At 42.4% G+C, this 8,197-nt stretch overlaps 1 protein-coding gene and 1 long non-coding RNA gene across 4 annotated transcripts in view; one reads left to right on the top strand and one right to left on the bottom strand.

The window, feature by feature from the left end:
- rnf31 (ring finger protein 31) overlaps nucleotides 1-8,197 on the bottom strand; it is a 17,423-nt gene that overhangs the window by 1,260 nt on the left and 7,966 nt on the right. Inside the window, exons 12-22 of the mRNA XM_008396424.2 lie at nucleotides 7,660-7,992; nucleotides 6,958-7,143; nucleotides 6,655-6,861; nucleotides 5,837-6,010; nucleotides 5,093-5,191; nucleotides 2,214-2,303; nucleotides 1,992-2,106; nucleotides 1,181-1,293; nucleotides 971-1,084; nucleotides 475-523; nucleotides 300-396 (exon numbers count right to left, since the gene is read on the bottom strand). Of these exons, the coding sequence (XP_008394646.1) occupies nucleotides 300-396; nucleotides 475-523; nucleotides 971-1,084; nucleotides 1,181-1,293; nucleotides 1,992-2,106; nucleotides 2,214-2,303; nucleotides 5,093-5,191; nucleotides 5,837-6,010; nucleotides 6,655-6,861; nucleotides 6,958-7,143; nucleotides 7,660-7,992 (1,577 nt within the window). The remainder of the gene's footprint in view (nucleotides 1-299; nucleotides 397-474; nucleotides 524-970; nucleotides 1,085-1,180; nucleotides 1,294-1,991; nucleotides 2,107-2,213; nucleotides 2,304-5,092; nucleotides 5,192-5,836; nucleotides 6,011-6,654; nucleotides 6,862-6,957; nucleotides 7,144-7,659; nucleotides 7,993-8,197) is intronic.
- On the top strand, nucleotides 2,124-5,908 carry LOC103456713 (uncharacterized). Of its 3 annotated transcripts, none has more exons than XR_532303.1 (3): nucleotides 2,124-2,202; nucleotides 2,539-2,690; nucleotides 5,832-5,908. It is a non-coding gene; the product is annotated as an uncharacterized LOC103456713 (long non-coding RNA). The 3 variants fall into 3 exon arrangements; XR_532304.2 differs by lacking the exon at nucleotides 5,832-5,908 and adding an exon at nucleotides 3,155-3,289; XR_532302.2 differs by lacking the exon at nucleotides 5,832-5,908 and adding an exon at nucleotides 3,150-3,289.

Raw genomic sequence — 8,197 nt, 5'->3', positions numbered from 1 at the left:
GATGGATGGATGGATGGATGGATGGATGGATGGATGGATGGATGGATGGATGGATGGATGGATGGATGGATGGATGGATGGATGGATGGATGGATCAACCCCGTCGGACAGTCAGTTGTTCTTTTGACCCAAATATGTTCAGATTTCTCCGTTTTCTTTTTCCTAAACACTTTTATTAAATAACTAAAAACCAAAATCAGTGTCAGGAGGAAGAGCAGCTTCACTTCGCTGCAGAACCTCTGGGTTCGACCCGACAAGCAGGAACCGTCCAGAGGTTCAGTCCGGTTCTGCTGACTCACATGCAGAGCCCGGCCTGGCCCGGCTGGGTCTGGAGGCCGCACGGCGAGTCGGCCGGCTGGCCGCCTTCGTCCTTCTGCTCCATCACGCCGCAGGCGTCTGCGGCACAGAGACCGGAGCGTTAAGAAACTCCAGGAGGTCCAAATCATTTCCACAGCAGAACCGGACGACACTCACCGGTTGGGGTTTCATTGGAAGGATCCGTGTTGAAGGCCACGCCGCTCCTCTGGTGGGAAACAAGACAGGAAATTAAATCACTTTTTAATTAAACTGAACTGATTTTAAATCAACTCCTGATGTGAATAACTTCAATGTTTCAGCTAAAAAAACAACAAGAGGCAGAGAAATAAAATAAGAAAAAGGAAGAAAAATTTTTTTTTTTCAATTTTAATTATTTAGTGAGAAAATAAGAAAAAGGAAAACTAAAATGGAAATGAAAAGAAAACAACAATGAAACAGGAAAACAAAAAGGATAAAAGATGAAAGGAAAGACGACGATGGTATAAAAAGAGCTACTAAACTGGGAGATGCTAATCCCAGTTTAGCATCTCCATGAACTCAGAGATGAACTCTGCTTCAAATCTTCGATCTCACATGAGCAGCCTAGACGTGTTCCGGAGGAAAAGCTTCTGTTTCCCCATTCCTCCCAGTTCAGAGCTGCAGAACCAGTTACCTGCAGCAGGGCCTGCAGCCGGTCAGCATCCCAGTCCCGAAGGTAGAACAGACAGTCTCTGGGGTGGTGGGCGTGCAGGCCAGTGAATTTACACTGAGGAATCTTACACTCCATCTGCAGGAGGAACAAACACCAACATACTGGGAACACTGGGACCAGACGCCGCGTCGCTAACCCCACCCCGACTGGTGCGTCGTCATGGGAACCCACCTTGTAGTACGGGTTGTTGCAGCCGCTGCAGAACTGGTGGCGGCACTGGGAGCAGGTGAAGTGCATGCAGCCGCCTTTGGTCAGCGCATACTGGAACTTACACTCCGGACAGGCTGCAAGAAAAACACACACTGGTCAGATCAGAAGAAGGAATGCTTTAACTGGGAAAAACACAAAATATCTCCAACTAGTTCTGGTTTAGCTGCTAGTTTAAATATCTTAGTTAACTTTTAAAAAGACAAAACTAACTTGGAGTCCCATAGGAGACACGGGAAATGTTATTCTTAGCTTCTGTGCTAAAGAAGCTGGTTATTCACAGTACTGTATCCAAGCATATTCCCAGAAAGTTGAGTGGAAGGAAAAAGTATTGGAGGAAAATTTACACTTTTTAAATCCTGGCATTTGTGTTTAAAATACTTTTTTATTGATCTTATGCAATATTCTAATTTTCTGAGGTACAAATAATTAGAAAGAAAGAAAGAAAATCTAAAAATATGTGTAATAAATCTCTAAAATATGAGTTTTGTGATATTTAAAATTTTTGAGCTGAACCTGTAGATTGAATTGGTGTTTTTCTTGTGACAGCATCATGGGGAAGACACAAAAAGTCATTGCTAAAGAAGCTAGTTATTCACAGAATGCTGTATCCAAGTATATTCCCAGAAAGTTGAGTGGAAGGAAAAAAATTACATTTCTGTAAATCTATGTTGTATATGAGTTTCATGATATTTGAACTTTGTAGACTAAATGAATGTTTTTCTTCAAGATAATTGCCGCTTTCTTGCTGGCTGGTGCAGCGGGTCGTACTTACTGATGCCGTTGTCCCTCAGGTAGCCGGCCAGGCCTTGCCTCTGGTACTCCGGGTCGTTCTCCCGCTTCCACAGCTGGAACTGCTCACAGGAAACGTCCTGGTGCTGAGGCTCCCACTGGAACAGAGGCACAGCAGCTGAGCGGGGGCGCTTCCTCAGATGTTTATCTGCGCTGAAGGAGGACGAGCGACTCCCACACACATTCCTGCAGAGGTCAGACTCACCGGTTTCTTGCACTGAGCGCAGAAGCTCTTGCGGCAGGATGGGCAGGTGACCTTCAGCTGGTTTCCATCGTTGATAAAGCCGGAGGTGCACTGAGGGGGAAAAAAAGGGAGTGAAATGTTCTGCTTGTCTTCTAATTTTTGTTTGATTTTATTGTAAGTTTGTGTTAAAACTGTGTCCTATTTGCTATTTCATTTAGTTTTAGTAACAGAGAACTTCCTTGAACAGGTTAGGATCGGTCTATGGCCTATACAAAACATGCTCAACACAATTTCTGCACAAAATGATACGTTTTTGGTCTGTTCAGTTCTGCCTATTTTATTTTAGGGCGTCTTGTCACTTTAAATCCAAGTAAGCTGCTGGTGGCCACGTTTACACTCGCAAAATGGATGAGCAATTATACAAGCGTACATCTTTGAAAAGCAGAAGTAGAACCTCATGTGCAACCAACAAGAAATGCAGCAAATGGCTCCTGGATGGTAAGTCAACAACAAAACTCTTGTCTTTTCCAGCAGCCAATGTACAGCGCAATGCACACAGTAGTAAAATCAGCTGACCAAACATGCTGAAGCTCCACCTGGGTTGCTAGGTAACGGGCGGAATTCTGCTGGGGTTGCTAGGTAATGGGCGGAATTCTGCTGGGGTTGCTAGGTAACGGGCGGAATTCTGCTGGGGTTGCTAGGTAAGGGGCGGAATTCTGCTGGGGTTGCTAGGTAACGGCAGTGCCTGCTGTTTGCTGGGGTTGCTAGGTAACGGCAGTGCCTGCTCTTTTGTGATGTGACATTCCAGGGGTTTTTGAATCGGCTCATTGTCCAGACACTAAAAAAACATTAACTTACTGTCAAAATAACGGCTGGGTGTTAATTTTAACTATTAACATAATTATATTCCTCAACAGTGTCTTTTTATTTATTTATTTATTTTTTATTTTTTTAAAGCGCAGACTGTACCAAAGGAAACAGATTATGGCACAAAGGAATTCTGCGTAAATACAATCAAGTACTACTCTAGCACTAATGGGAGAAATGTCTCTTGGTCTTTTACTAAAGACTATAGTGAAATCCTCCAAACACTCAAATCTGACGCCTCTCCATTTTTGTTTACATTTCGTGAAACAGGAAGTTGCGCTCAGTGTCTTCTTCAGGGGTTTTTGTGTTGTTTCCTCTAGTGCAGCGCCCCCTCAGGTGAGGAGGGGAACAGGTTGCTCAAAGCGTTTTTTTGGTTTCACTCAGAGCAGAGAGAAAGAACCACAGCAGCCAGAAATGTAGCAAATGTTGCACTTTTAGTCCCAAATCAAACAGAATCTGCTGTACTATCATTGTGCTCTTTGATTTATTACTAGTTACCTCACTTCAAAAACAAAAAACAAAATCTTACCAAGTAATTTTGGTCTAGTTTTTAGTGCAAATATCTTAGACTTGAAATAAGACTAACAGCACAATATAGAGGCATAATTTCTTAATATTGATGAAAAAGTTCTAATTTCATTGGTAGATAAATTATTACATGGGAAAATGTCTCATTATAAGTTAATCTGCCAATGGAACTACTAATAAGATCTTTTGTTTTTTCCCTTTCTCTTTATAGAAGGTCATATCTGCTCCTTTTTGTGTATGTAAATATTACCTGGAACTACTTGACCTCTGACCTGAACACTTTGGTGATTCAGCCCCACACCTGGTATGGACTTTGTTCCCATACTGTTTTGAAATGTTTGCTCCCAGAGTTACATCAGGTCAGGGTAATTTAATTATGCTTATGAAAGGCTGTGAAGAAGAAAGTTTTGTTCATTTTAATTACTTCTGATAATGGTTTTGATCTCAGTAAGGTTAAAGGTCATTACAGAATATTAAAATCATCAGTTATGAGCCTTTTGGATTTGGATTCATCATGGATTTAAACTATTTGCAGGCGGTTCTGTATAACGTTTAACCTGATCCTCCCCCCGATTGATAAAGATATTTGAAGTAAAACAAATTAGCTGATTAAACTGGTAGTCTGACTTTTTATAAAATGGTTAATTTTGTGCACAGTAGGAAGTTATTCAATGCATTTCAATCAGCAATCTTATTAAATATTGACAAAATATGCAATTGGACATGAACTTGTTTCATAACAAAAGGATCCAAGTAGATTTTTATAAAATATTTGTGCTTTTTCACCTCCTCAGGGCATTATGGACCTGCTGTGGCCACACAGTACCACAGCGCCCCCTGCTTTTTAGCACCAGAACTGTGTGACAGTTAAACTAAATTAAGATAAACTATAGTCTCACTCAGTTGTTCAGTAAACGGGAAGAAATGTGCAGCTGTTTAAATCAAAAGATTTAGTTTTTAATAAAAACAAAACAGCAAAACTAAGTAATTTTAGTCAAGTTTCTAGAGAAAATATCCTAGTTCACCTGAAATGAGACAAAACTAAGAAATAGGTGCTTGTTTTAAGTCAGCAATTCCTTAATATTGACAAAAAGTATTGACAGAGGATTATTGAGAGACTTTTTATTGAGAGACATTTTATTGAGAGACATTTTTCCCGTGCTACATGTGGAAAAATCTACCAATGGAACAAAAGTTTTTGTCAACATTAATGAATTATTTACTTAACTTTATTTTGCTGAAAAGTTACTTATGAGTTTGTTTTTTCTTATTTCAAGATATTTGCACTATAAAACTAGACCAAAAATATGTGGTAAGATTTTGTATTTTTGCCGGAACAATGATTTTTTTGTATTTTGGAAAATAATTTAAAAGAACTTTGAACATTTGCAGCTGAGTTTGTCATGAAGGCGTGAGCATCAGTAATCTGCAGGTGGAGGCGCAGATCTCAGACTGATGAACACAGAGAGGAAAGATTTGAGCTCTGGATGTTTCTAGAGACTCACATGACAGCACCAGAGGAACTTTGGGTCCTTCATGAGCGCGTGCTCCGTCAGCTTCTTGTGGAACAGCTCGTACACTTCAGGCTCCAGGCAGTCGCGCAGCTGCAGAACAAAGCCAGAACAATTCAGTTCTTGTTTCGGTTAAATGAGACTCAGTTACACTGAGGTTCATTAACCTTTGACCTGTTGACCTGGAGATCTCCAGGTTTTCCTTCCAGAACATTTTCAGAAACATCGTGTTTTCCTTAGACAGAATTATGTCGGCATACAGGTGCAGAAAACAGCAAGATGTGATACAAACACATGAATGAGGCAAACTCCAAAACACACCAACACAAAAACTGGATTTAAGTTTTTATTAAAGGGTCTGTAATTAATTAATCATAAACTATATATCAATAGCATTTCGTCTGCCGTTCAGCAGCATTTTGTCCCTGATTGAAGCATTTTTCTTTTGCAATGTTTTTCTGTTGCATTTGTTTTTTCTTTGCACCTGATGGCCATAATTAAGCTGAAGTAATGATCATATTGCCTGGAAATCTGTGTAAATTAACAGTTACCACTTATTTTGACTCTTTATCAGGTAAAAACTGCTTTAAAAGGTGAGACTAAACCACAGGTTTTTAGTGTGATTGTGTCTCTTTCTGCTTCCTTTCTGCAGATTTTTTTTAGTAATTTGATTGAAAAAGTGAAACCATTACTACACAGATTGATTATGAAAGTTTTTTTCTATCGTTTCCAGTTGACCTGGATGTCCAGGGTGGAGAAGTAGCTGTCCAGCTGCTCTGGGTCGTTGATGTCCGGCTCGCTGCAGGCGGGACACACCATGTCCCGGATGTGTTTGTCTCTGACGGCGATGGTGAAGTGCTGCCGGAAACACTCGTGGCAGACGGAGCACTGGCAGGACGTCAGAGACTGCATCTGCAGCAGCGACAGGGAAAAACAAAAAATAAACAAGGTTTAAATGCTGCTTACCCTGCAGGAACCACCAGGGGCAGTACACCAATCGCAGGGTGAAATTCAAGCACCTTTCCAGGTAAGTTCTCAAACTTTTCCAGCTCCAAACTTTGGAGATTTAAAAAATACAAAAAAACTAAAAAAAGACATGATTGTATAATTTATTACTGTTATTAATAAAGTCTTGTGACTTAATTCTACACTCGACAGCAGAGACAAATTAAACTGAAATATAACATTTTGCTTTGAAATGTCTCTCACACAGACGCCCAGTTAGAGGTTGGTAAAATACCCAATAATTTCACCCAAGAGTAAAACTACTTCAACATATTTTCCCTCAAGTAAAGATCAATATTAGTTCTCCAAGAAAGTAAAACAAGGATTTGGTAAATAGTCTACTCAAGAAATCTAGGACTTTTAGGGACCAAACTGAAAATATTTATTTTAAATAACAAAATCAGGCAAAAGAAAAACATTAATGTTGTTCTAAAAATTAGTTTTGAGCCCCAGTAGGGTGGCGTTACATCTGAGCGCATAGTGAGACTGATCTGAGCGCATATATCTATGTGAAGCAGCAGTAACTGCCGGTCCGACTCCCTGCGACTGACCTTGCTGCGGGGGAAGATGCTCAGACAGACGGGACACTCGGTGTTCAGCAGACGCCGGATGAACTCCCGGTCGTGAGACTCCTTCACCGCCTGCACCACGTCCTCCAGGGAGTAGTTCACGTCCGGCTCCTGGAGCAGCGACAGCGCGAGCTCGCAGCGCCCCCAGCTGGGCAGGTCGTACAGCGCCAGCAGACGCCGGCACATCCTCTGAAAAGCAGCAGCAGACATCCGGCGGGTCGTGAGGCAGGAACAAAAACTTTCCAGAGCAACAAATGTCTCAGGAGACGGACAGAGTCGCCTGACCTGCTTGTCCGGGTGTTTGGGATTGATCGGCGGCTCGGGCTGGTCCAGCCAGATGCGCTGGTGGAATGGGTCCATTAGGGGGCGCTGCAGCAGAGACAGAGCGCCCTTGATGTCCCCTCCGCTCTGCCGTAGAGCCTCTTCGCACTGCGACATGTCCTGGAAGCCCAGGGAGTGAAGCTCCCGCATCTGGTCACGAAACAAGAAGAGATCTCAATCACAGCTAATCGATTAATCGTTTATTCTGACGATTAATCAGATAGAAAATGACACATTTTAGAGATATTTCACTTAATCTCATGGTTTTTTGTTTTAAATAAATTATTAGGATTACATTAAAAGATGCAAATAAACATTTTATTGTCTCAAAGCAAAAATATCAAATTCCTTCAGTGAATTTTAACTGGATGAATCTACAACAGTTGTATATATTTACAGAAAATGTGTTGTTGTTTTTTAATCTTAATTACAAAATGTGTATAACTAAAGTTTTGGATTAATTATGGCTCTGAGCATGTTTTTTTTCCAGCAAATTGCCTCTAGTTAGCGATTAATCAATGACTAAATTAGTTGACGATTATTTCCCTTATCGATTAATCGAGTTCAATCCAATTAATCGTTTCCTGGAATCAACTTTTCCTAAAATGAGCTAAACAAGAGCTGCCCAGTGGTTTGTCTCCATAGCAACTGTTGTCAGGCTCCTACCTTGACCTGTCTGTCCCTCAGCAGCTGTCTCACAGCCTTGTCCTTGTTTCCGCCGGCTGCCAGCCAGGCCAGCTTGGCCTCGGCTCTGGACAGCTTCACGCCGCCGGGCGTGGCGTTCTGCTCCGGCGGCGGCCCGTCCCTCTCCACCGGGAGCGCCGTGCCACCGTTCTCCGGCCTGCAGGTTAGCTGGATGGAGGCGGCCATGGCGCAGATCTCGTCCAGCAGGTGCGGCAGCTCAGATGTCAGCCAATCACAGGGGTTGATGCTGCTGCTGCCACACATGCTCAGAGCAGCGAAGACCTCCTCGGGGCTGACGCCGCGCTTCTCCGCTTCCTGAAGACCAAACAGGATCAGAGTTCAGGAAGGACGAAAAGAGGGAGGGAGGGAGGCAAAAGAAAGAAAGGAAGGAAGGAAGGAAGGACGAAAAGAGGGAGGGAGGCAAAAGAAAGACAGGATCAGAGTTCAGGAAGGACGAAAAGAGGGAGGGAGGGAGGGAGGGAGGGAGGGAGGGAGGAAGGAAGGAAGGAAGGAAGGAAGG

The sequence above is a fragment of the Poecilia reticulata genome, linkage group LG20 (genome assembly GCF_000633615.1).
Source record: "Poecilia reticulata strain Guanapo linkage group LG20, Guppy_female_1.0+MT, whole genome shotgun sequence".
Classification (NCBI taxonomy): Eukaryota; Metazoa; Chordata; class Actinopteri; order Cyprinodontiformes; family Poeciliidae; genus Poecilia; species Poecilia reticulata.
This window is presented reverse-complemented; position numbering and strand designations above follow the sequence as displayed.